The 27,805-nt window shown below is 39.1% G+C and overlaps 1 protein-coding gene across 14 annotated transcripts; it reads right to left on the minus strand.

Annotated features, from left to right (window-relative positions):
* Nucleotides 1–26,874, minus strand: LOC103698444 (alpha-mannosidase-like). 14 transcript variants are annotated; one of them, XM_089929790.1, is made up of 30 exons: nucleotides 26,547–26,872; nucleotides 25,547–26,494; nucleotides 25,373–25,456; nucleotides 23,971–24,059; nucleotides 23,715–23,889; nucleotides 22,937–23,056; nucleotides 22,772–22,855; nucleotides 22,630–22,701; nucleotides 22,367–22,480; nucleotides 22,182–22,285; nucleotides 21,810–21,903; nucleotides 21,540–21,707; nucleotides 21,348–21,425; nucleotides 20,356–20,421; nucleotides 20,207–20,263; nucleotides 15,925–16,144; nucleotides 15,510–15,646; nucleotides 13,906–13,971; nucleotides 13,752–13,811; nucleotides 13,580–13,651; nucleotides 12,496–12,543; nucleotides 12,211–12,330; nucleotides 8,278–8,343; nucleotides 5,795–5,907; nucleotides 5,613–5,697; nucleotides 2,499–2,609; nucleotides 2,322–2,417; nucleotides 2,196–2,243; nucleotides 2,053–2,121; nucleotides 1–469 (listed from the first exon to the last, which is right to left on the minus strand). In XM_089929790.1, exons 2-30 carry the CDS (start codon nucleotides 25,742–25,744, stop codon nucleotides 281–283), a joined length of 3,003 nt encoding a protein of 1,000 aa, XP_089785916.1. In that variant the 5' UTR covers nucleotides 25,745–26,494; nucleotides 26,547–26,872; the 3' UTR covers nucleotides 1–280. The 14 variants fall into 14 exon arrangements, with proteins under 14 accessions (XP_089785916.1, XP_089785922.1, XP_089785915.1 ...); XM_089929796.1 differs by having other exon boundaries at nucleotides 12,292–12,330; nucleotides 25,547–26,872; XM_089929789.1 differs by having other exon boundaries at nucleotides 25,547–26,872.
* Nucleotides 26,875–27,805: the final 931 nt, after the last annotated feature.

Genomic DNA, 27,805 nt, shown 5'->3' on the forward strand with positions numbered 1-27,805 from the left:
TTTTAGGTAAATCAGATAATTGACTTCAATAACAGGAAACAACTCCAAGATGACAAAAGTCAGCTAATGGTACATTTAGGCTGTTTATTTGCAATACTGTAAAATGAATCCATCACGCTGCTTTTAGATGCTAGATGCTATGCATAAGAATCCATATGAGTTTGAAAACCCGGTTCTGTTGCTTGGGAGCATAGGTGTGAGATGAGTGATTTGGATCTTGCAATCCTCCAAGTTTGCAGGAACACAAAAAAAAAAACTGAAACTATTTCAGGGACTGGATTTAGAATTTCAACAAAAATGTACGGATTTCCATCGGTCCCAGCTCAATGACAAGGGTGACATTGTTGACTGGGCCACCCCTCACTGGTGCTGGAAAACTTCCATTATCTCCTTCAACTTGCCAAGTCATCTTCTTCATCTCAGACTTCTCTTGGTTCGCTGATAAGCTTGTTTCCTTCAATTCTTTAATCTACAAGGGAAAAGAAAATTAAACCCATTTTGTGTTTTTAATATTTACATGAAATCCTTTGCCTTTAGGAATTGGACTTTTCCCTAGCTGAGTACATTTTACCTGACTAAAGACTGAAAAATGAAAAGATGTGACAGGAAAAATATCCATCCAAGAAGCTCTAATGGAAGACATAATCCATAGTACGAGTATAAAATTACATAATAAAATACTAGGAAAAAGTTAATTGGCTTAAAATATAGGAACATTTAAGTGATCCACAATCATATGTTCAAAACATGTCTCAAATTAGTATATGTCTTCCTAAAATATATCACTATGAAGCAAAAGTATGCTTCTTGTGTAGGAAAATTATTTGAGTTCACTGTGCACCCAGAGGTCACGTTATCAGGATTATGGATGGTGTCAAATAAATAAAGAGAATAGTCATTGCTAATTGCGATGTGCCAACTTGTTAGGACATCGTTAGGATCTTCAGAGACTTCTGGATATTAAACTTATGCTCCTGTGTTATTAATAGCACTAGAAGGTTTATGACTTCGTGATTCTACTCATCAGCAAGAATATTTATGGAATGAAATTTGACACTATTCAATGATAATTTGGCCAAACTACAAGGTAGCAGAGTGAAAAAATTATTGCACTGCAATCACTTCTAGATGTAGCAGAAATGAGACGAGAGTGAAATGCGATGGAACCATTATGATATGCATCTGGATGACACGATGAGAGGTGAGATCCTTAAGTGTTCATCACAAAGATCAAGGCCACTAAGAATGAGATGGGAGGTCATAATTTAATGTTTCTGTACTATCCTAAGCAGTAACCTACAACTTGTGAAAATATGATAACAATAGTGGTGCTTACATAATAAAAAATATGGTACAAACTACGAAGACTGTTGAGCAACTGATTGTGACAATCAGGGGGGATCTGAAAACATTTCAAACTCCTCTTGTGTAGACAGCATAAGGTCTGGATTAAAATAGTTTTTCTGGTGGCAACCAGATTTCTGGCCACCTTATGCTAGCATTGCCTATATATTGACTCTCAGCATCTAAAGATGGAGATGCAATTAAAAAGTCTATATTTCACAATGGGTCATAATCACATTAAGCTTAAGGAAGCAATTTCTAGTGCGTCAACACCATGAGATTAAAGTGGTGCAAACATTAGAAGCCTACAAATGTCTGACGATCCACGAATGGGTGGAAATAGGTCATATATACAATCATAGCAGGCCAATATATAGTATGTGGATAAAACATGTGACTAGAAAAATGTGAATGTGAAACATTAAATTAGCAGTACCTCTAACATAGACAATTCAGCACAAGCATGCTAGCAAAAATATTTAAATTTTTAAGGAAAAGCTCTGGAGAACTTATAATATATGTCACAAAGATCTTCTATTAATAAAGGTTTTATACTAAATTGAGTTTTTGGGAACGTATTTTAAGCCTAAGTTCCGCTCCATGAATACAAAATTTTTTGACGAAGTATAAGGCGACGGTCCTCCCACGAATATGGCCTACGTGTCTACTAAAATAATTAGCTATATGCTATCAAGGAGATGGACATACCGTTTTCTTCGCAAAAACCTTTTTTAGTTCGACCTTCGCCATTGCTGAATATTGGACATCTTCACCAGTCTAAAGACATTCAAGAGTGTTTAACAAAAGCCTAATATAAATTCATAAAAAGCATTACTTCTTCACTGCCATACCTCGTATAGATGTGCCAGTCGGAGGAGGACAGTTCCATCATCTAGAACCTGAAGATTCAAACAAAAATCTATTAGGAAAAGCACTGATTGCTAAGCAATGATCATTCAGTGGTTTTAAGTTAATACCTGAAGTGTGATTAGTGCAACATTAGGAGGTAAACTGTAACCATCTTCCATCATAGTTGTTTTTGTTGTATGAGAAGACTTCCAATGTTCCTCATTCTATGAGATCCGGTATTTGTATGTCAGATGATCTAGGGAAAATAAAGTTGCAACCTTATTTTAGATAGATATACAACATACCTCATGAGTGAATGCTAGAAGAAGAGGTGAATAAATTTGTTGACCATATGTCCTGCGCCAATATGCTCCACTTCCTAGCTCGTTGACGCTCATATAATAATTTCCTCTCGACTAAGACAATTTGGACATATAAACAAAAAGAGAACTATTAATATCCCACGAGCAAACAGGAAGTTGCTATGCTAAAATGGCAGGCATAATAATACAAAGTGAGATTAAACATATGCTGATTGCACAGTACTAGGGAGATATGACGGGACATGATAGACATATAAGGTTATTTATGAATAGGAAAAGAGGCAGCATTTAAAATGTTAAGATGCGGCTTCGGACTCAAGGTTCTTTGCATGACGTGGTTATATAAGGCAAACAAAAGAAGATAGACAATGGGACCAATAAAATGCTTCAAGATAATATGCATATTGAACATTCCAGTCATAAACTAGGTGTCTAGGAGTAAGTTTTTTGCTGCTCCTCATTTTTTAAACTATTCCTCAATTTAACACATCTTCAGTGAACAGCATTGACTTTTTGCTTTGCTGTTTATTCATAGGAGTGAGACAGTTACTGAGAAGTTGAAGTTTCGATTGAATGGATATGATTGACTAGTGCCATAGAATTTTCCTAGGACATTTGTTTTATATATGTTATTATCTAAATTGTTAAAATTCACATATTAACATCATGGATCACATGAATTTTGAAATTTATTATCAGATCTTCCATGTTTTACAAAGGGCTTACTTAAGTACGGGCATCAATTCAATCTTCTCAAAACCTGGAATAGGAAATTGACTCCTCAATCACGAGGCAAAGGCTTTGAATCCAAAATCATAAAATATGGAATTCTTCAATTTAAGTTCAAGTATTTCGGCCAAAACTATATGATAGTATTGGACTACGTGTTGCTTGCTTGCTTAAACATCATGCCTTTTTAAGTTTTTTTCCTGTTTTTCGAGCCCTTCAACATTCTTGATATCAGATCGCAATTTATAGACTACTTCAACTACCATAAAGTATATTGTCTATAAAAGGAAAAAGAATCTAAGAGAATCCACTCAATTATATTACTCATTTGTTCCAAGTAGATACTGTGCTGAGCAATGTTTTAAGTCTTTGTACTGGGCCTTGTACCGATACCTTATTGGTACAACACGAGATGCTCTAGTACCAACACATGGTACATCGTTGGAGGTGGCACAACAATGTAGCATCTATTGGTATGAGGGAAATACCGATACCTTGACCAGGGGCGGCCCAAGCCTTAGGCGACCTAGGCGGTCGCCCAAGGCCCCGGCTTGAAGGAAGGCCCCCGCCAGACCGGCAGATGCCGTCATGCCGCAGACCACGACTCCTAATCCTAGCGTCCCAGGCTCCAGCTCCCACACCCACAGTCCCACTCGGCAGTCTCGGCAGCTCGGCCACTCCTAGCTACACTGCTACAGCCTATAGTGTACAGTACAGGGCCGCAGGACGGCAGGAGGCAACGGCTACCTCGACGACAAGACGCCTGAGGCCTGAGCTACTGAGGGAGTGAGGGTGTCTCGCCGCGACGCCATTCCGTGAACGGTGACTCCCGTCCCAATCCCATCGGCCATCGCTCATCATTTTTTTTCTTTAAAATCCTCATCATCCTCCTCCACAGCTCCACTCCTCCTCATTCCTCAATCCTCTGCAACATCGGCCCAAGCCTTTAAACTTTAAAATCCTCTTCGCTGCCTCGCCGGCGAGGTCATCTCCTCCGCCTCCCCGCCCCGCCTCCCCGGCATCCCGCGAGGCCGCGACCTCCTCGCCTCCCTCCCGGCTGCCTGCAAGTCTTCGCCGCACCAGCGAGCCGGCGAGGTCGTCTCCTCTGCGGCTCTGCCTCCCCGTCGTCCCCGCCTCCCTGGCATCCCGCGACCGGCGACCTCCTCGCCTCCCTCCGGGCTCTCGTCCGGCCGTCCCCTGACTCACGTCTGTGAGATTGCGACGGACGACGGTGCGACACTGCGACCCCATCTTTTTGATTTCTTCACGTCAGGTGATCAGCAGATCAGGTCGTCAACCCGCTCGGCGCTCGCTGCTGCAGCCTGCACTGCATTTGAGTTGTAACTTGTAAGTCTCTCTCTGACTTAAAGATGTTTGATGAAATGCCTAAACCAGTAAACCATATGTTATTTCTTTCTGTTTTTTAGGCAAAGGATGGGAAAGTCCGAAAGTCCATTGGATTCATCTATCATGTAATCTATCATGTAATTTTAATCATTTTCTCTTTATAAAATTGGTCAGCTTGGAGAGCTCATGGGATCCTTCTTATGATCGATATGCCTTGCAGCCTTGGCACCTCGAGCAAATAGGTTATTTGTTAGTAGAAGCTGTTAATAGTTAGTAGGAGAATTTGATGGAAAACAGCATGAACATTCTTATGCTTTGCAACTATTGACTTATCATCTCATGTATGGCATCCACAACTTACATAGAATTATAACTAACGAAAACAATCTTCTGGAGCAGTGAAGGGAGAATTTCTGATTGAATGGGCTCCAGGTGCTGTTATACTAGGATAGTTTGATCCCCTTTTTATTCCAATAAAATTTCCTTCACTATTTTTTGTTTCTAAAGAAACATACTTTTTTAATTTATAATCTCCTGCTTCTAATTCATCTAATTTTGTTACAATTCTTATAATTTTGTTACAATTTTTCTCTTCTAATTTTGATTGTTAGTTTCATCTTACCGTTTAAAGTATTTTACACTTATTAAAAATTTATTATTATTATTATTATTATTTTTAAAAAGGCCTCTCTTAGTAAGTTCGCCTTAGGCCCCAAAATACATTGGGCCGCCCCTGACCTTGACTGGCAACAGTGCTGTATCAAGCCCCCCTCCCCTTATGGTACAATACTTGAAACACTGGTGCTGAGGATTTATTCTGTATTGAACAATTATACTATTTCTTTGGATAAAAATAAAAATTCAAGATCACAAAACTGGTTTCAGATCCCTAGATTTAGAACAAGAAGAAAAATTATTTGGCTAAAACAGTATAGTTAATGATTCTTGACTGTATATAATGCAAATTGGTAAAATTAAAAATGCATGTAGAAACATTTTTAACACTGAGGTGCAGCATACCGTGAGCCCCTCACAAGCATTATCTACACAAACTTGCTCATCAAGTGGTTCCCCGATACCGCTAAAGTCGATATGGAGCATGCGCCTTGTAGTTAACAGTAGTACTTAGTCAGAAAACAACACCATAAGGGAAACAGAGAATTGCATGTAATCACAACAAACCAACAATGAGGGAATAAAACCTATGAAGCATGATTTCTATTTCGCCATCCTCAATGCTGGAACCTCCAACAGCATGATCTACCAGGACGGAGAGTTCGGACTTCCCATCTGCTATATATATTCCAAGGTTGAGCTGAAATTTTGACCAATAAACTAATCAATAGATACAATACCATCTTATAAGTACATGGAAAATACTAAGAAAGTGCCATACAATAACCAAATAAATATACTGGAGAAAAAACATACAAGGTAAAATAGTGAATTTATGTGATGTGGTCTAGACCTAGAAGGCACTAGGGATATTTCTTGTTTGGATTTATTTTCAGTTACTTTCAGCAAGTCTCCAAGGTGCTTAGGAATCAAATTTGAAGGCAACAGATTTATACATTTTGCAAGAAAAATTATCTTGTATCATTTTTCCCCTTCCATTGACATAATTGATAAGTCCTACATGGCTACATCACTCTATGTTAATTTTCATAACAGATTTCGCAAGATCATAATCCTTATCCTGTTCGTATTTATTGGCAATCGTGTCTCCGCAAGGCCTCTATTTGTTATAAATTTTAATTTCCTAAATATGGAAAAAATGAATTTGCATATTTTTCTCTATACTCTCCTAGAAAATGAGAACTCAATGTTTTTTATTAGATTGTGCATTTGGGCTTGAATAGTCACTTCTACCATAGACTAAGTGCTCAGCTGAATCCCTATCCATCTTTTCTCTTAGATTTGATCTTAATATCAGATCCTAACAATTAAAAGATTCTCATCATTGTTATAAAAGCACTAACATTCAGTATTCGAAATGACAGTGTTCTGTCCTATCATATTTCTGGAGAAAACTTTTTACTAGAGGTTCCAGAAACATCAAAAATAGAATATCCAAGCATTTGAATATCAAGCGAATGGAGCTAAAAGTTATACGTTTCAAGGTTGAAAGAGCTGGCCGGTTAAAACCTGATGGCTGAAGAGCGAAAGAAAAGCCTTGAAGGAGAAATAGGAACATGAAGAAGACGTTCTCGTGCTAACAATTATAAAAGAATAAGTTTTCTAATTCATCTGTACACAACTGGAAGGAATCCGTGGTCAACCTCATCCACCAGAGAATCAAGGACCATATAAGTTATAATCAGTATACGCTCTAGTAGCCACAAAACAACTTGATTGCATGAAAGGACAAAGTTGGTCTCCACCACCAGATAGTAATTGGCTAATGGAAGAGGTAATAAATCCAGAGTACACCAATGATCTTGAAATGAAACTTGTTTAAGCAATGTGATTCAAACTAGGGTTACATGAAGCACTTTTCTGAGAACTAGGAAGGGAGGAAGCCAGCTCTAATTGGGTGTGGCTGCGATTGAGACCAGGCCCCTAGTATCCAAAACCTAGTGACTTTACCAACTTAACCACCTGGCAACCTCATGGTTAGATGGAGCTAATAGGTACAAATTTTTAAAATTTTTGTAAGTATCTAGAATTTGCCTTTAGAGTTATCTATAATAAGTCATGAAGGAGTCAAGTGGCTTGCTTAAGGGACAAGTTTGTAGCCATAGCTATATTGACTCTAGAAGAAAATAAAATCAGTCTGTCGTTTTTAACTAAAATTTCTGGTAGAAATATATATCTGCTCCTTTTGGACGAACATATGGCTTTTGCACTTATGTTTCCAGGGAAGGATTTGGGGTGAAACAATTTACTGCCAAAATATATTGTCGGTTGCTATATTCACAAATGACATCATGGATCTGGTAAAAAATACACGTCTCCACTACTAAGTATTCAAATCTGAAGTGATAAAATACATCTAGGTTTCAAAGGATATGCCATATAAATTACCAAAACAAATGCCACCACTTCTATATGCCATCATCTTGATGTGCTAGCTTCAACTTATTGTAAGACGATGATATTCATATAGTCGAGTTGCCAATTTTGCAAATGAGGTCACCAAGTATGAGGGGAAGTCTCTCCTCTCACTTCAAATAAGATGGAATGAAAATGAAGGAATAATATCAACTTAAAAGTCTTACGTGCCTTTATGGACGGGCATGGTTGATTTGGGTCAACAATGTTCAATATGAGCCAACACAGAAGGCATAGGCCAGTATGGCTGCTACACCAGGTATTGTCTCTATACCATGCCCCTTTTCCATTGGCAAAAGTAAGCCCCTTTTCTATTGGCACAAGAAGTGCCGGTCAAGTAGTCAGTACAAATCAGTATATACTACATAGCAATACCATAGTTCTTATTAGTCCTTGATTGATGCTAAACAGTACATTGTACTTATGATACGATCTGCCTTTTCTTTCTTGTTTGACTATGTCTTGGATTAGTATAACAACCACATTGATTGACCTTGTCATAACGTCATTAGTTTTTCTAGTTGTCCCACTACTTGGACCCCTAGCTTTATGCTAATTTTGAAGATTGCCACATAGAAAGAGGAGAAAGTTCTGTGAAAAGCAAAAGCAGCTCATTTTGTGAGCAAAGCATTACCGGGTAATAGTTTCCAGCAATTGGTTGAGTCACTTCAAGATTCCAATCCTCCCTATAATCACGAACCTAGAAACACAATCTCATGGTAAACTTTTCTCAAATAAAATTACTAGAAAAGTTATCTAGCAAGATCTAGTTGACACTTGAAGCGCGCGCACACACATACATACACATATCTATATTTACGTGGAATGCTAAACAATAAGTCATCCTCTTATGGCCGGAAAAAAGACAAGGCAAAGTAAATCAAAATAATTTTTTATTTTACAATCAAAATATGAAAAATGAAGCACAAATGTAACATGACATGTATCAGTAGTGATGGTTGCAGTCTTTCATGGTTACAATCTCATTCTACAGTTGAAAACATGCTCAATTAAAACCCACTAGCATGTACATGCATTTTTTTATACAGACTACTGTGATATAATATGAAATTCATTTTCCTGAGCTTTTATTTTGGAAACTTCAGTTACCTGAAGAAGAACTCAAGCACGACCTATTAAACTATGATGGAATTTTTATATTTTGTACATCTTTCTTTTTTCACATTGTTGCTGGACTTGTTTGGATGAGTCAAACAAATCTCTTAAATTTTCATTCTCACTGAAAAAGAAAAATAAATGAACATTATAGAAGAAAAATTTTGTTTGTCTATTTTTGTGTAATTTTAGACAAAATGTTAACAAGGTTGTGTATCTTTTGATGTTGACCTTTGTCCATTTCTTGTATATAAGAGTATGGTCATGCTCTAGAACTCATTGATATGCAATACCCTTCATCATCGTGAGTGCAATACTAGTCACTTGAAGAATTATAATACCCAATGGCAGTACTCATCCCAGATCATGAACCCAAATGAATGATTCATATAAACCCTAAGTAAACTCATAATGACATTTTCAACTATTTGAACCTTTAATCTCTGCCAAGTTCTTAATTTTTATCCTTGTCATTCCCCAGATCAGCTTGACCTTTTTAATTGAAAGTATGATACACGCCTAAATAATGATGTGTAAACCAACGCATGGAAAATTTCAAGACCTACTGATTTTTTTTTTTTTTTGCATGCCACATCCTAGAGTTAAAAAATATATCTTAGTTAGACCCCTCCAATCACCTCCAAATACCTTCATAGATCAAAAGATGCCATATTCTTCCATCATGGAGCTAGTATCCAACCTTTAACACCAATGACACACCCAATAGCCTATATGTACCTTCATCTAAGTCTAAACCAAATGTAGAGTCCTCTCCCACCACAACCTATATAGCTTTAGAAGCCTCATTTTTGTTATTCCCTAGTACCTATAAAATCTGAATGCATCCATTCCACCAAAACCCAGATATTAACACATGATGTTGCATCTTTTTTTGGATGCTTAAAGCGTAGAATGGGTTATGCCCTCTGAGGATGATAGTGCTATTTCGATGATTAACACAACAATTGAGTGAACATTAAATTAATAATACAGTTTAACATGATACATCATTATTGAATACAACACCTTCAATATCTTCATTATATATTGAGAGGATGAGATCAAGACGACTTCCAATGATTAACAACGAGATAAAATTTGTAACAAAAGAAGAATAGAGAGCCTTAAAATCTAATTCAGCAAAGTTTCAAGTGAAATATACTCTTAAGGGCATAACAGTAATTTTCATTGTTAAGGGTATGTTGTTCTACCATGGCATACACTCAAAATAACATAAAATATATCCTACTGTTTATATGAATCAATCTAACCTTAAGATGCAGGAAATTGTGAGTTGAGTCAACCCCAGAAGAAGTGGAGTCGACTCTGGCACATTTGGAAACTATCTGGCACAAAAAGGTTCAGATGAACAGTAAGTGGAGTCGACCCCAAGTTTTCGTGAGTCGACCCCAAGAGAAGAGCCGACCCCAAATTTTCATGAGCCAACCCCAACCTGAAGCGTCCAAGAAAACAACTCTTTGGATTTTACTGAGGAGGTCGACCCCAGAAAGACTTGAGCCGACCCCAAGAGAACATGAGCCGACCCCAGGATGAGTGTCCAAAAACCGTGTCTCTGGACTCCCTGAGAAGGCCGACCCCAATGGAACTTGAGTCGACCCCACTGTAGCACGGGTCGACCCCAAGAAAGTATGAGTCGACCCTAGTGGAAATGCTGAAAAACAATGTTTCTGTGGTTCCTGAGAAGGCCAACCCCACTGTAGCAGGAGTCGACCCCAGAGGAGCTCAAGTCACCTCAGTAAAGGTTGAGTCGACCCCAAGGCTGATGAACAGTAACTTGAGTCGACCCCAGAAAAGCTTGAGTCGACCCCAGCTCGAGCAAGGGCATAACAGCTAATTCTGCAGAAGTACCTTTTGAGCTCCCAACGGCTAGTTTTTCAAATCTGACCAATGGAGAGTGACCATTAAAGGTTGGGAAGTATTTAAGAAACACTATTCATCAGAGGAAGATACTTTTTGAGTAAGAAATTAAAAGAGCATTCAAGTGAAAGCAAGCCCTAGTATTCTTCATCAAGTTGCTTAACTCAAATTCTGAAAGAAGGTGGTTGAGCAGTCTTCAAGTGCATTCAAGAGCTCTACCAACCCCTTGAGGAGTAAAGCAACATTGGCAAAGAAGAGAAGAGCAACTTACAAAGCGATAAATATTATCTTAACTTTTCTCAAGTGCATTATTGTATTATTTGCTCATTTAAGGAGCTTCAAATTTCCTTCTATTGCAATCTCTTGTAAGGTTGGTTGGTGAGCCCGTAAAACCAACGGTGTAGATTGTTGGTGAGCCCGCAAAATCAACATAGGTTTTTGGTGATCCCGGAAAACCAAAGTATAAAGGTTTTTGGATTGTGAGCCCAGAAAACAATCCAACTGTAATCCGCGGGATTATAGTGAATTTCCAAGGGGACGCTTGGAGAGTGGACGTAGGTGCTTAGGAGAGCACCGAACCACTATACATTGTCGTGTTTGTGTCGTGCTCACTCTTAAGCTTATGCTTGCATCATCTTTCATATTTGTTCTAGCTTAATTCGTTCAAGTAATTTTAGAAAGCAGTCATTGCATTTAATTAAGAAAACTTTTAAAGCACAAAAGTTTAGAAAAACCAATTCACCCCCCTCCCCTCTTGGCTTGTCACCTTGGGCAACACCCTCTGCAGAAGGTTTATAAAATTTAATATGCTCTTTATACATAAATAAATCATTGATGTATTATCCTCAACCTCAGTCTTTAAGAAAGAAAATATACATGGCTTTGTGATTCCACCAAATACTTATAGCTTTTCTGTCCAACTTCAAGCACTAATCTTAAGGTAGATGTGTTTATCTATGTCATCCATGTATTTCATCCCATATATTTCAAAAACATCACTTACTCTTTAAACCACAATTATCAATGACCGCCATCCAAGTAAATCTTGTATTTAAGGAAAAAAAGATAAGATCAGTGTCCCACTAGTTTCACTTCCAAAGCTCTAACTTCTCTTTATTTTTTTCTTTTTTAACAAGAAAAATTGTTTTGTAGGTAAGCACCATTTGAATCAATAATCAACTTACGTCATAAATATTTTAATTTGCATGTGCTCTAAAGTTCGGTTTTAGAAAAAGTGGCCTGTCATTCCGAACTGGATGTTACAAGTATACTCAATCAGCACAGAATTTCTATTGTTTTTGCTTGCTCATCTCTAATAAATGGTATTTTGGTACATATTCACATATTCAAGAACCTCAAACTTTTTGAAGCATAATGTAGCCGCTATCAAATGAATAGAAGAAATAAATGTTCTCAAAACATGAAGAAAAACATGACTTTCAAAATTATCCTGCAAGACTTAAAACTGACACCTAATGTGATTCACAGAATCCAGTTGAGTCGACACCAACTGAACAAAATAAAAAAAAAAGATGCATGTTCAGCTAATGTATGCTTGAAACGAGATAAATACTCGTTTTAGAAAATCTCTTCCATTAGAATCTGTAAAAAATGTCCTATTTGTGACCATGTTTGCTGTCAATTGTGTAATGACCTCCTTCCCAACACCATCATCAGTAGGAATGGGCCCAACCTTCAAGAAAAATAGAAAATTTAACATTGAATTTGATAAAGAACATAGACATTGTGACCAAGGAAGAACAGATAAAAATTTATTATTAGTTTTTGAATCTAAAATTAAATAAACATTCTACACAACAAGCATTCTAAAAGAAAGAAGCACAAGCAAAGAACTTACGGTATATTCAATTTCTGCATGCTCCTTGTCCTTATAAAGTCTGATCACCTAAAATAAATCATATGTGAATCTTTTGATGAGGATTTCACATGAGAAAACATGACTATCATAAGAAAAGCATATTTTTAGTCAACATGAATGCCACATTAGTTATATACAGTAATATACAGTATAGCAGATAATCATCACACATTATCTAGTTCATTTTTGCTCAGTGAACCTAGTACATTTTTGTTAAGCAGATATATAAATTAACAACATGGTGATAGCCATTGGAATTGGCAAAAGACCCCTCTCAGCCACCAAAGTTTCATAAGAAAAAAAAAGAACATATTTTGAAATTATTTTTAACTATGGATTATCATCTATAATGGTCAGACAAAATCAGGTCGATAGATAATTGATGAGATCAAAGAAGGGCAAGCTGTTAGTTGGAGAAACAAGATGGAGAAGGGAAGCTATTTCCATTAGATTAGGATAATAACCAGAATCAAGGTTTTAACAGTGGGACAACATCCCACCATCCCAAGTGTTGGGACGGGATGAGTCAGGAAATGGATAAGTAGAAATAATTTGAATCCACCAAGTCATCGTATATTGCTCGATATGTGAAATGCTATTACCAGGAAGGTTTTAAATGATTGAAATCAAATGACTTTCTTTACGTGGTATATGTGAAAACAATAAGCAGAATTGATCATGCACATTCATATATATAAAAGTCAGATTTAAAATAAAGACTTTCTTTTATTTGATGAAATTATTCATGAACAGTACCAACATGCAAAAGTACATATGAATCTGCATATACGAATGCATACCTAATCCAGACTCATCTCTTCAATGGGAAAACTCAAAGAAGCCTACATTAAGTTATCAATTATGAGAGTGCTCACAGAACAAAATTTATAAAAACTGATAAGTTACAAGTAGTTTAGTTTTGAATGGTTGAACAGGACATTTTGACAGGAAATTTGATCTCAAGGAACTTTTATATCTATAGTTAAATTGTTGGTGCACTTCAACAATCAGCTAGTTCAACTATGGAATAGGATATTATAACAGAAAATGAGATCTAAACAACCTGATATATCCATGAGTTAAATTGTTGGTGGACTTCATCAACCAATGGTCCACGTGTAACCTTTAAAGGTACCTGAGTCAAAGAACAATTGCACAACAGTATTTATTTACATCAATGACCAAGTAATCTATATATCAACTTGTGATATCACAAGGTTTATAGAATGAATTACCAATCTGGAAGCAGGTGTTGGAGGAGCACCATTTGGCCGGAAAATGTATGCACCAGATGCCTAGGAAATTTACCACGTGTGGCACAGTCAATGATTAGCTTGAAACATAGAAATGTTGATAAATCAGTATTGTTAATAATACTAAGTTATATAACGGTGAATCTGTATCCCCGCTGCTTGAGCCATACCACAGATAGCTTTGCTGTATGGGTATATCCACCTGATGCATATAAGACTACTCTAAGAAATACTACTAGATACAAAATTGAAGTTTTAAAAAATTTAAATGGAATAAGATAACATTATGTCTCAATAATAGCTCAGGTCCAGTTTTAATTTATAATAGTTGAACATTATTCAAGCTGTAGTAGAGGACATCAAGAGGCAAAGTACTGAGTAATAAGCAGGATCTTAATAATAAAAATGAATGACATTAAGACAAGAAAAGAATTCACATATTCATTTTGCCCATCAAGAATACCGCAAGACAAAGATTCTGAAAACTGCATGAGAATTCCTGTTTCAAGATGTACGGACATCGGTATTTTGGACATTTTACTTATAATTAACAATGAAGTCATGGGGTTCCACATGGTGGATGTTGAGATTGTACCGGTGCCTTTCCAGTCCCACTTCGTGTGTCTCATTTCCTTCTTTCTTTCACCCCAAGTCCATTATCCAAATTCACATTCTTTCTATCATTTATATTGCTAGTTGGTATCAGAGCTATAGACAACAACAGAATCATCTTTGACCATGTTGGTGAAGCTATTAGCTGAACAGCTTGGATATGTCTGGTCTATAGAAACTCTCTGGGGCATGGATGCCACAGGTTCATGGCAAACTATATTGGTTATATTTCCATTTTCCTATGCGCTGACTTTTTTTTTACTCTATGATAGAATGAGCTTTTATATGTGACATAATAGTCAGGAAAAGAGAAAAGACGTCGAACTTCCAATTAGGTCATTTGCTTTTCAAATCTTTAAAGTTGTTTTTACCTCAGTTATTTTGTTTCTATACTTCATCTTCAGTGCAGAACTTGTTGGCTTTATAGGATCCTATTCCCCCCTACAAATAACATATGTACCTTATTATGTTGTAGCTATCATATATTTTGTAACTAAATTTCAAATATGAAGTGGATGGACTTTATAGATCGAACAACAACTCCAATGACTGAACTACAGCAACCTAATTATTATTAACCAAATTACCATTTTACCAGTCCCTAATAAAATTTTGAAAATAAGCATAATATAACCACCATCATAATGTATTTTCATGTGTATTTCTAAGGTAAGCTAATATTTTTGGCAGCTAAAACTATTAGCTTTCAGTAATTTAAAAATATTATTTCTTGTCGAAGATCACATCCTTCTTTAGTACTATCCTCAATCCAATAATAAAAAGATAGTACTTTGTTAACAAACATACGCCAAAGCTGTGAAAAAAGCAGGCTGCTGAAAAAGAAATTATGAATGGAAACTTTAATCAGCAAGCCAGACCATTAGCCTATTGACATAAGAAATTATGAATGGAAACTTTAATCAGCAAGCCTATTATACTTTATAGCAAGCTGAAATCACTGGAAAATAAAACATCGATTTAAAAAAAAGCAACTGCTAAAGTTGAACATTATTTCATGATATAGATACTGTCTATAATTCTCATTAAATGGCGAACCACATAGTTTCAGAATGTCCTAACAACTTCTCATGCTAGATATGGCGCTGTGGATCAGTAAAAATAACTTACTCCTGTTCTATAATTAACCATTCTCTTGAGTTGTCCAGATGTCGATGAAAAGGATATTTTTAAAGGTCCTGGCCCAACTTCAATTGTGTCATTTTCTGGAGAAGCACCAGCTGAGATATACCCATTTTTGCTCATTCCTGTGTCATTTCATGAAAAGGTACAGATAAACATGCAAGACAAATTTTATAACTACAATGCATATATTCCAGGTTGTCTAAGAGGCTAGGCTTCAAGCTAGATACTATGCTGATTCTTTGTTTGGTCGCAGGCATTAAGTCAGCCCCATTTAGAAAAGCTATATTTTGCTAGACCGAAACTTAGCAGCATGGCACTATTACATGCTGAGGGTATACTTCATAGTTGCTCCACTGTGAGACTAAAACAAAAATTTATAAATTGGAAGTATGAAACCCACCTTTCCCAGCTGCCCTTGAAACAAAGTAAGAATTCCAACCCAATGGTGGGACAGAAACTTGAAATACAAGCCAATATTTTGGTGCCTCTTTTGGTGACACTCCTAGATAAGCCTTGACATATAAATTTCTTATATTGCTAGTTACATTGTCCACCTCCACAAATTGTGTGTCGATATTATTTCCATTAGAATCTCGTACGACAAGTAGATCATCATTAACCTGATAAAAAAAGAGCATTTGGATAAAAAAATGCAAAAGTTTATGAACATATAAATGTACTGTGTATTCTTCATTTAAACAAAAAATAGAAAAATTATGAGAATGAGCTAAATTCTAGAATATTTACAACCATACTAGAAGCGATTTTGGTGATAGGAATTGTGAAAGACGAATGGGAGGAGGGTTTATGACCTTCTAGTAGAACAGGTAAATACCCTGACACATGTCGCTGTGCAGTTTATGAGATCACATGTTCCACTGTATAATGCAGTTTATGAGAAGCAATACATCCTTAAATTAATAAAAAAGAGAGACAAGAGTCCAATTGTTGAATATAGCAATGAAAACTATCTCTGGTGCATTCTTCAGAGAGTGAAAACAATTGAAGGTTGTTTGAGTCTGACCGATCCACATTCAGGTTTTAATTGCCAGAAGAGTAACAAATTTTTACTTTTTATTTAATGATTTTTTCATCTGCATCTTTTTTCATCCTTTTTAGATGTGTCACCAGCTCACAACTTTGATGACTAAAGGGCAATTTGAGTAGTTAGGAATCCCAGTCTACAGAGTCTAGTTCCCTAACCTGTCATGACCCAAAGTGCTATAGGTAGAAATCCTATAGCTTCAAATCTTTACCTAAATTTGGATACAGATGGCGGATCGATAAACTAGACTTGTAAAACATGATATTTTATGATAGTTATCGAATATCTATTTTGTGCACAAGCAATTACCCAGATGCACATACAAAGAAGCTGCAAGCAGATGTTTCTTAGGCATATAAGGCACCAATCATCAGTCAGAAAGACATGGCTGGAAATGGGCTGGGCTCAGGTTGGACCACACCTTATCAAGTTCTGCCTGAATTGATTTAATCAAGTCAAGGTCTAGGTCTAAGACTGAACGTTTTCAGAGTAGTTAGGCCCAATCCTAGTGCCAAATCTAGATTGTCACGACTATCTTTATGGCATAGAGTAGTGGAGGCAAGGTTCAAGAGATGCACGCAGCGTTTGATGGTCGGGCCAAGTTGGTGCAAATGCAACTGAGGGTGGCATCAAAGCTAAAGAAAACGGCTGTGCACGTGGCGACAAGATTGAAACTATGGATGGTGCATGAGAGACTGAGGGCCGAGGATGAAAGGGGAGAAAAACAATAGTAAAGAAACAAGGGGCAGTAAATGGAGGGCAGTTGTTGGTCAGTTAGAGGGAAGAGGAGGACGGAGGGTGGATGAATTTGGCAAGGAGGATGGATGCGTCGAGCGGAGTGGACAGTGGAATGATTAATAGAGAAGATAGAAGAGGGTGGACGGATTGATGGAGGAGGAGGGTGGAGGATGGAGTGATTGGAGGAAGAAGTGGAGGGTGGAAGGTGGTAGGGCTGTCAACGGGCCGAGCTGCTCGGGCTCGGCTCGGGCCCGGCTCGGTAAAAGCCCGGCTCGAGCTCAGCTCGTTAGTCAAACGAGCCCGAACCCGAGCCCAAAATGAGGCCCGTTTAAATCCTAGCCCGAGCTCGAGCTCGAGTCCGAGCAGCTCGCGAACCCAAACGAGCTCAAATGAGGGCTCAGTCCAATTAACAATTTAATTGGGTCCCAATTAAACTTGGACTCAACCCAATTAAATTTTATTTGGCTTAATCAATTTAAATCCCAATCTGATTGAATCCAGTTGGATTTAAATCAGACCCAACCCGAGCTAACCCAAATTCATTTAATTTCTTTAAATCGAATTGGATTGGTTCAGGTTCGGACTCAGCCCGTTAACCCGAACCCAATCCGTTAACCTTTTCCTCCACCTCCTCTTTCTTTTTTTATCTTCTCCTTTCTTCTCGGTTTCTCCAGAAGATTTCAGCACCAGCGAGGCCCCTCCCCCTCTTTCTTCTCTGTTTCTCCCCCTCCCTTTTTCTCGATTTGCCGACTCCTCCACCGGCGACACTACGACCGAGGAGGGGAGGAGATGCCCTCCCCCACCGGCAAACCAGGGGAGGAGCCAAGGAGTCCCTCGCACAGGAGGAGAAGCCCTCCACCGGCGAATCAGGGGAGGAGCCGAGAAGTCCCTCGCACAGGAGGAGAAGCCCTCCTCCACAGGCGAATCAGGGGAGGAACCGAGGAGTCCCTCGCACAGGAGGGTCGGGCCACGGCCGGTGGCGCCCTCGGCCGTGCCTGCGGCCGACGCCCGTATCGTCGGTGCTCACAGCCGAAGCCGACGACCGCCACACGCGACGAGGTGAGTCCATTCTTCTCTTTTTTTCTTTCTTTCTTCTCTTCTTTTTTTTTCTTTCTTTCTTTCTTTCCTTCCTTCATTCTTCTCTCCGACGACGAATTGAGCTCGGTTGCTCGTTCTTCTCTCTGACGGGGATGACGACGAACCGAGCTCGGCTGCTCGTTCTTCTCTCCGATGGGGATGACGACGAACCGAGCTCGGCTGCTCGTTCTTCTCTCCGACGGGGATGACGACGAACCGAGCTCGGCTGCTCGTTCTTCTCTCCGACGGGGATGACGACGAACCGAGCTCGGCTGCTCGTTCTTCTCTCCGACGGGGATGGGGATAAAGCGGGCTCGAGCTCGGGCAAACGAGCTTTACGAGCTCAAGCCCAAGCCAGGCTGTGCCAAGCGAGCCCGAGCCCAATACAGGGCTCGGTACCGAGCCCGAGCCTAAGCCCGAGCCCAGGAATTTGTGAAACGAGCCGAGCCCGAGCCTCAGCTCGGCTCGTTAACAGCCCTAGAAGGTGGAGGACGGAGTGATTCAGAAGAGTAAATGAAGGCAGCAAAGGACAGAGCACTGAGGGGTGGAGGGCAAGAAGATGAGGGGAGGAGTTGGGAAGGCTGTCAAAGGAGAGGAGGTGGACTAGGGAGAAGACACATAGACTGAGTAAAGTAGGATTTCTTCTCAAAATTAAAATTTGAGAATCAATCTAGCCATCCATCAGATGAATGGCCGACACTCTTTATATGTATTTAACAATAATACATTTTATTACCTAATTTATACCGTTTTCAGGCTTTAGTTTGATCTTGTGCTGGGCCAAGAGTTACTCGAAAGCTTCAAGACTTAAGATCAAGCCCAATCCAAATTGTTAAATCTCAGCCCAAAGTCGGGCCAAAAGTCTTGTGTTGGACCGAACCTATTTGAAAGCCTACAATTAGGGTCTTTAGGCCCAATATGAAAAGTGGAAGGAGGAAGAAGAAAAAAGGTTCGTTTTCTAACTAAGCAACAGCAGGGGTCATTGGAGTGTTCGCATTTATGATTTAACAAAATTATCAATATTGAAAAAGGTAAGTAAACTATGAGATAAACTAGGGGAGGCAAATTGGCAAAAAGTTATAGAAGAAGAAAGTTAAAAAATAAACATGGCTTCAAAAAAGGATCATTAAGAAAAAATTCTAAGCAAACACAAAGATTGTTTCCTTATTTAATAGATTAAATTGTCACACCTCAGACAACTAGTTCTCATGAAGTAAACCCCATAGGAGACAATGTTTTTTGTCAAGACACAATATAATAATGAGAGGTAAATATTTTTTTGAAAAAAAGATTAGTATTAGGCTATTAGCTTCAAGGTTTGCCACAACGGTCGCTATCGTACCGTACCAAACATACCGTACCTTATCGGTATTGAACTGATAAAGAGTACAGTACTGTACGGACACTCGGTATTATGCCGAACCTTATTATACCATACTACATAGTCCCAAGGTTCGCCGTACCGGTACTGAACCCCGTACCGGTGCCGCACTAGTATAGACGTACCGAGTGTCGGTACGGTACGGTATGCTCGGTACCGACCGTACCAACATTGGTGTACCGATACCGGTACCCATCGGTACGGGTACGGTACGCTCGGTACCGACCGGTACAGACCGGTACAGACCGGTACAACGAACCTTAACACTATAATAGGATGGTGTCATTACAGGATCCAATACTAAGACGGTAAACCTTGATTAGCTTAGTTCTACGAAATTGTGTTTAGAACTTTAGATAGTACAGTTTTCTATCACAAAAGTGGCAAACTCAAATCATCATGAGCCATACAGAAAATTAATTTATCACTTGATCTACTCACTGGAATCCTTATGAAGTCACTACGGTTCCATCCAAGAGGATTGTATACCACCACAACCTAAAGATGTAAACATTAAAATATATCAATTTGTACCAAAGAAATAATACATGGATGTTAAAGCTCTAAAAACATGAGAAAGAACAACTTACCAAGCTCTTCCCATCTAAAATTTCTTCCTCAGTTGCAGGGCAGTAGCTTATATTGAGCAAATTGCACTGATAATAACAAGAGAAACACATTACAAGTAGAATATAAGACTAAAATGACTTTGCTAACATTCAGTTAATATCGTTGAAGCAGGAAAAAGTGGCATCACTTGTCTCACTTTTAACTTATATCAAGGATTTAAGTATGCTGGTGTCTTTGGGCATGCAACCACCGGCCAGCAATGCACGTGCTATGTTATGCTGAAATTAAAAGAGAAAAAAAATTCAAAGGATTTGATATTCTTTTTTAATTGAAAAATATATAAAAAAACAATCAAAAGGTGTGGTGCTGATCCATGCTGGGCGCCAGTACCAGCCCAGCAACACAGTGCCAAATGGAACTTCCTGGCACAGCCCAGCATTTGAGACCTCAAACTTTACATACAACTGGAATATATCAATGGCAATCAGATGACCTTACAGAAAGTTCTCTTCAGTTTGGTATCTGACATGGTATATCATAATAGACTGAATTGGCTTATAAGGAACCATCCTGCCAGAAGCGACACTAATTCATCATGTTTGTTTTACAACCTCGAATCATTGTATAAAGATTTTCATGATATCAGATTCATGCACATTCAACAAATGATCCAGTTAACTCATGCACTCTCCACTTTCATCAAGAAAAAAAAAACTCATGCACTTTCCACAACTTGCATTACATAATATGATACAAAACATCATCCATCCATTACATCGGTTAATTAACAACTTTGTCAATTCTCAATCTCTTAACAATCAGTAAAGAGAAAAAAATGCAGCAACTCTTTTGGTTAACAGATCTCTCAAAACATATCTTATTTAGTCTACGATTCCTGGGCAGCGGAACATGTTTGTGGCCTGACTCGAGTTAAAACTCGATATGCCGATGGTGATAGTAGAACTAAACAGATATAGTTAATATAATATATAGGAACATGAAAATACTTTACCTGGCTGAAATTTACTGCTGAAGATGCACAATTTGTATTGGTTAAGCATGGAAGAGCTAAGTTGACAACCTTTTCTGCCTACAAATGACACACAGTGGAAATACACTAATAATGTAAACTTCCGAGGTATTAAACGAGATGGGGGAGAGAGAGAGAGACAGGAACAAAAAAGGGCAGGTTATTTCCCCAGACCTCTGAAGCTCCATAAGCAAGGCGTTTTGCATAATCATCTGTTGTATGCTGTTTTGCTGTACCAGTGATAGCGTCGTGATGTTGAGCAATTCCCAATGCATCTCCTAAGCTCCAGGTAGATGGACCAGATGATGTCATCCCTGCTAAGAATTCGATTTGTCGTGCTGCCTATTTAGGATAAGTTATGCCATACTTTAGCAACTTGCAATACCAAATAAGACACCAGCCAAAACTTAAAGAAAAATTCAAAGCAAAGCATCTCAGTTGTACCAGATAGTATCCACTCAGCATACGAACATAACGCTTAAACGTTGGACGGCTAGTAAAATACCCAGTCCAATAAGCATTTGCTGCATCAGCATATCTGCGAAGTCAGCAGGCCAGCTCAGATATCACATGAACTATTAATTTAGTTAGTTTTCAACCAGTTCTGTAATTTGATTGGACTGGCATCAGCAGAAACTGAGAAATGATCCTACTTTCTCATGTTCAAACTTCAAAATTTGTGATGTTGCAAGTGTTTGACAAGGGTAATCTTCCATCATTTCTATGAAATGATTGGTGCTACTCCAACTGCTATTCTCAAAAAAAAAAATGAGAAGAAAAAATCTTAGTTTAATTAGGAAAACAAGCACTACTTACGGAAAATAGTCGTCAAATTTCGGTGGCCAAGATTCATTTGCTGCATTTTTTGCATCGGTATAAATTGATGGAGAAGAATATAGTGCATGAACACGACCATCCTGCTACATCAACATGGCCGATCAGAATATCTTTACAAGAGAAGAGGAAGAGTTAAATATCGAGTACCTTACAGCAAAAAGCACCTTGTTGACATAATGGATAAGTTTGTCCATTTCCCTGAACCAAGATTCCGCATATTGATATTTGAAATCATCACCCATTGTCCACATCATATGGTTTGTGCGTGTCACGTTAGCCTAATTTTAAGTGTGAAATTAGCATGTATGAAAAGTCTAGACATACCCATAAATTTTAAGTAACGAGAAGCAAAGCAATATGAGATCTCCTACATGAAATTTCAAGGGCGAAAGTAGAAAAGAAAAATAAAAAGAACCTCAAGGCTTACTTGAGTTATCGCAGCATCAATAAAATCATTTACACGTTGTTCAACATTGTAGTCATAAAGTAGTTTATCATCCTGCAAATTTGTAACCAGACCAATGAAAAAAAGCAGTTGACTTCAGATCTCTTTCAATTAGAATTCATACCTGTACAGGTAGGATGTCATCATTGACTTCAAACCCAAACCCTTCCGGAGGACTATAATGAACAGGAAAGGCATTTGCAAAAATCTGGAGTTTCAAATGAGCATGTCAAGAGAAAAAAGGTATCTATTGGCATAGGACAAGTAAGAAGAGGAAGAAGTTTAGAACCTGAGAAGAGGAACCAAAAGTTTTTGACCCACGCCATATAACTTCAAGAGATTTGTCCACCTTACGCTTTTGCCTATCCTGATAATCAATTCTCGCAAAATGGACAGAATCGAAACCAAGCTGTGGGAACAAATCATGGCATAAGTGAATTCTGCAGTATACAGTAACAAAATCAAATATGCAAACCATCTGTATGTATCTGGACCAGAGAGCAGGCACATTTCAAGGCATGCATAATGGAAATATTTGAGACAGAAGGTGTGATGATTTCTGAAACTTTTTGAGCTATATTTGAAGATGAACAAATTATCTTCATGTATCTGATCTGACAATGGAGAGTATATAGATATGTCATGAGTAGAATTTCATGTCCAATTTTTCAAGAAAATGTAGGATATCCTAAGTCGACAGTTTGAGGAACCAGCGGGTCAACCTACATAGAAAAATGAATAAGATTACCAGAATGGTTGTTGCAAAAGGGAAATGAAGAGAAATGAATTTGAGAAGAGAAGTGTAGTTTGGGAAAAGGGAGAAGCTGCATGGAGATCTTGTAGTTTGTGAGGTTCATCGAATACTACAGTTAATAATGAGCATGATCACTACTATGCTCCCTGTGTTATGCAGATTACAACATTTTGTACAATTTCTGTGGTTTATTGATTACTATAGTTAATGATGAGAGTTATTGCAGATATGGCCCTATTTTATGCAGTGTGTGCGACAGAGAGAGGGAGAAAAGAGGGGGGGGGGGGGGGGGGGGGTGGTGATTTTGCATTACCTCTGCTCCAAGCAAGTAAGCTTGCACAGCAGAGTGTCCAAATGGATCTATTTGCCATCCAACTCGAGGAACTTTGTTAAATTGCTTCTTGATCATGCGATGACCAAGAGTTGTTTGATCGATCATATCAACGTAATGGACTGTGGCTTCATCATGCATACACCAGCCCCCATTTCTGAACCAAGCAAACAGTCATTAAATGATGGCTGACTAGTAGCAACTCTTGGTAGAAAATTGAAGACAAAAAATTTCATACATGAACTCCAGTTGGCCAGAATCCACCAGTTTTCTCACTACTTCTTGAGTTTGCTCATTTTGATCTCTCCACCATCTTTGGAAAAAAGCCTGAAAAATTGTTGGTAAAAGTCTTGTTATTCTTCATTGCTAAATATCTGGAAACTAAACACATAAGTAATAGGTTGAGTAACAATAGCTCATGAAGGTTTTTTCCCATATTTATCTCTATAATTTTTTCTCATTCATAAATTCAACGTTTCAGTTAGGGTGACAAAGTGTGGCTGGCAGGAGCTCCACTTGAAACCACATGATATAGAATTTCGCATAATAGAAAAGATCTGCACCTATCCTTGTTTTGGATCAAGTGGTTCATCAAACTGACAGACATCATAAAGAGAATGTTCATATATTAATATACAATCTGCATAAGTGTCAGCTTAATGTGAAAATGAAGAGATTTCAGTTGGTTGCATTCAACATTTTTTTTCCAGCAATCTACAAGTTGCATACCTTCCAAGCCACCAAAACCATGAAGGCTGAGCTGAAAGAGTAAATAATGAGAAGATGACATGAAAGTAATGGATGCCTAGATTTCATTTTGACAAGATACTTGAGGGCATCTGTTCTTGATTGTTTGCATTAATTTTCAAATGTGTTTGCACTGATGAAACATTTTTTGCTCAACAGGAGATAGTATGAGGTGCACCATTTGCAATTTAATATACATAAAATCTGTTTGACAACTCATAAGCTGATTCAAGCATACTTGATTACCGATGTCATAAACCAAGATATATAAGTCTATGATGCTATTCCATGCGAGTTTGGTAGACTCTCTTCTTATCTAAGCTAATCAAAGATGCTTCGACAATGAATTATTTATGTAACATAAGGGAACATGCACTTCCTTCAAGACCTCATGCAAATAAATTGATATGGATACACAACTTCCAGTTTAGTCTTCCTGTTAAACCAAGTAATATTTTCTTTCTGTCATACTATTTACATAATAGTAGGGGACAATCATCAACTAAGACCTTACTTAATTTTAATATCTCTTTCTGATTTTATTTGATGCTCTTAGATTATCATATAAGCAGTAGCTGCCAAGATGGCTAGGTAACATCACAGAGTCCTGTTCCAATACATTAGCAGAAGCAATATGGGGAAAAAGAACTGCCAAAAATTTATTTATTTATTTTTGTTTAAAATTTTGGTATAAATAAAAAGGCTGCTTATCAGAAACATAAGACAAAGCAAGAGACATAAGGCTTTGCAAAACCCCTAGTTCAACACTATATACATACATATATACAACATCTATCACTCCATCCTTGGATTTCCCACATTACACTACACCAAATTCAAATCATGTTAAAATCCAGAACCAAAAATTGAGAAGTACTGGCTGCAGGGCAAACCTGCTCCGCGAAAACAAACTTCCGGTTAGGATCCTTCAGCAATGCATCAACCACCGAGTCCAGCACACTCATAACACAAGCACCCTGCATGCATTGCAGAAACGAAAGCAATGACCTCTCGCTCTTAGAAATCCGAGAAACCACATTATATTCCAAGTAAATTCCAACTCCAACCTGTATGCTATTATTGGATCCAACATAGTACTGATCAACGGTCTTCAGCCACCCGACATCATCATGGGAATGCGCGACCAGGTGCACATTCAGCTTCCCCGCCACGATGCCGGCGCTTGTATTATAACGGATGTAACCGCCGTAGCAAGCGGAGATGGCCAAGAAGATGCAGAGAAACGCCATCGCCGACCTCGCCATCTCTGCCCACCAAATCGCTCCAGTTCCGGAGTATCTCGTACGCCGGCTGGGAAGAGGATTAATGGCAAAGAAGACAAGGCGGTGGAGCTGATAGGGACAAGGGAACGGGGCGCGTCGTTTCCTCTGTCGGAGTTTGGGAGCCGTCCCCTGCGGTTATTGGCATGATCGATGAGGTTAGAATCAGGGACAAGATAGGGACCTGGGAGTTCTGATTTTATTGGCTCTGTCGGGATTCGCCATGGATTGTGGGAATTTTTGGTTTTCTTGATTTGTTTCTACAATCTTGCACTCTCCTTGACGGGATCCTCCTTATTGTTCCCAAGAAATAAAGGGAGGGTGAAACGCGCGGCTGGACCAATGGATTTGAGGATGTTCTTTGAACGAGAGAGATTAATGAGAGCGACGTGGGAATTAATGAGAGATTAATGAAACGCCGAAGCACACGTGCCATGTCCTCTTGGACAGCGAAGAGGTGCCGGCCGGCACCTCGTGTCTTTCGTCTCGACGTTTGATGCCGGCGCTTGTATTGTAACGGATGTAACCGCCGTTGCAAGCGGAGATGGCCAAGAAGATGCAGAGAAACGCCATCGCCGACCTCGCCATCTCTGCCCGCCGGATTGCTCCAGTTCCGGAGTATCTCGTACGCCGTCTGGGATGGGGATTTATGGCAAAGAAGACAAGGCGGTGGAGCCGATAGGGACAAGGGAACGCGGCGCGTCGTTTCCTCCGTCGGAGTTTGAGAGCCGTCCCCTGCGGTTATTGGCACGATTGATGAGGTTAGAATCAGGGACAAGATAGGGACCTGGGAGTTCTGATTTTATTGGCTCCGTCGGGATTCGCCATGGATTGTGGGAATTTTTGGTTTTCTTGATTCGTTTCTACCATCTTGTACCCTTCTTGACGGGATCCTCCTTATTTTTTGCAAGAAATACAGGGAGGGTGAAACGCGCGGCTGGACCAATGGATTTGAGGATGTTCTTTGAACGAGAGAGATTAATGTGGGGAGTCTACTTCTTGTCCGCTCCTCGCGTTCCTTCATCCATGAAAAGATTTCCTTTCGTTGTTCTGACTCGAAGCCTCGGGAGTCGGGAGGGGCGACGCGGGTCGGCCTTCCAGACTCCAAGACTTTGAAGTCGGCGACTGCAATGCAGGAGTAAACACGCGAGGAAAGAGTAGAGAACTTTAAAAAAAAAAAAAAGGACCACATGGATGGGTGTGATTTTATGGAAGCACGAGCCCCCAAAAACAAAGTTGGGGAAAAATTCCAGATATAGAAAGAGTTTAGGGATTTTCCAAGGAAAAACCCACTTTGTTTTTATTTTTACAAAAAAAAAACTCTCTTTTTTTTAATTTGAAAAGGGTTTCTTTTATTTTGCCTTTTTTTTTTTTTTTTTTGCTGGAAAAAGAAGGAGAAGGGGGGGAGGAAGGGACAAGCCCACCCCCGTGTAGCAGCCCCGACCACTAGGCCCCCACCCCGCCCGAAGAATGTTCGATGCGGGTAGACCGAGTCGTGTGTTGGGCACCCCGACCTATTTTACTCATACCCTCCCCATCTGTGGGCCGGCTCAGTTATCCGATCCGACCCTCCGTGTGAGTACGTCACACCTGGCACCACCCAGGCTACCAGCCGACCAGTAGCGCTTCCAGATTCCGTGTCCAGGCGTGGGGCATCCGGTCCTCGAATTTAATCGACGCCCGCGCGTTTCGAACCTGTGTGGAGTGATTGATTAAAACCCCATTTGATTTTGATGAGCTCAAAGCATTTGAGTATATCTTTTGATTACTAATGAATTCAATTGAGTGTTTCAGTGAAAATCCTGTCTAAGTGTCCCAAGACTTGGTTCATAATTTTTGGATAAGTTAAGGAGTCTGTTTGAACCAATGTCTGAGACTCGAGTCGACTCCCGAGTATCACGAGTCGACTCCAAGCATATCAAGTTCACTGGCACGAGCTCGAGTCGACTCCAGATAAGTACGAGTCGACTCCGACTGAGAACAGACAGAAGGACAGAAAGCTTCAACTCAAAACCTGTCAGCGAGTCGACTCCCGAAGTGCGCGAG

The sequence above is a fragment of the Phoenix dactylifera genome, chromosome 3, assembly GCF_051530095.1.
Source record: "Phoenix dactylifera cultivar Ajwa chromosome 3, Ajwa_hap1_PhDact_Kaust_v1.1, whole genome shotgun sequence".
NCBI classification, from domain to species: domain Eukaryota; kingdom Viridiplantae; phylum Streptophyta; class Magnoliopsida; order Arecales; family Arecaceae; genus Phoenix; species Phoenix dactylifera.

Coding starts and splice junctions, on each gene's coding strand:
- LOC103698444 (XM_089929790.1), bottom strand. CDS start 25,744: ATGGCGAGGTCGGCGATGGCGTTTCTCTGCATCTTCTTGGCCATCTCC. Junction 23,890..23,970: donor TCTGGCCAACTGGAGTTCAT/GTATGAAATTTT, acceptor TGCTTGGTTCAG/AAATGGGGGCTGGTGTATGC. Junction 2,244..2,321: donor TTGCACTAATCACACTTCAG/GTATTAACTTAA, acceptor TTGAATCTTCAG/GTTCTAGATGATGGAACTGT.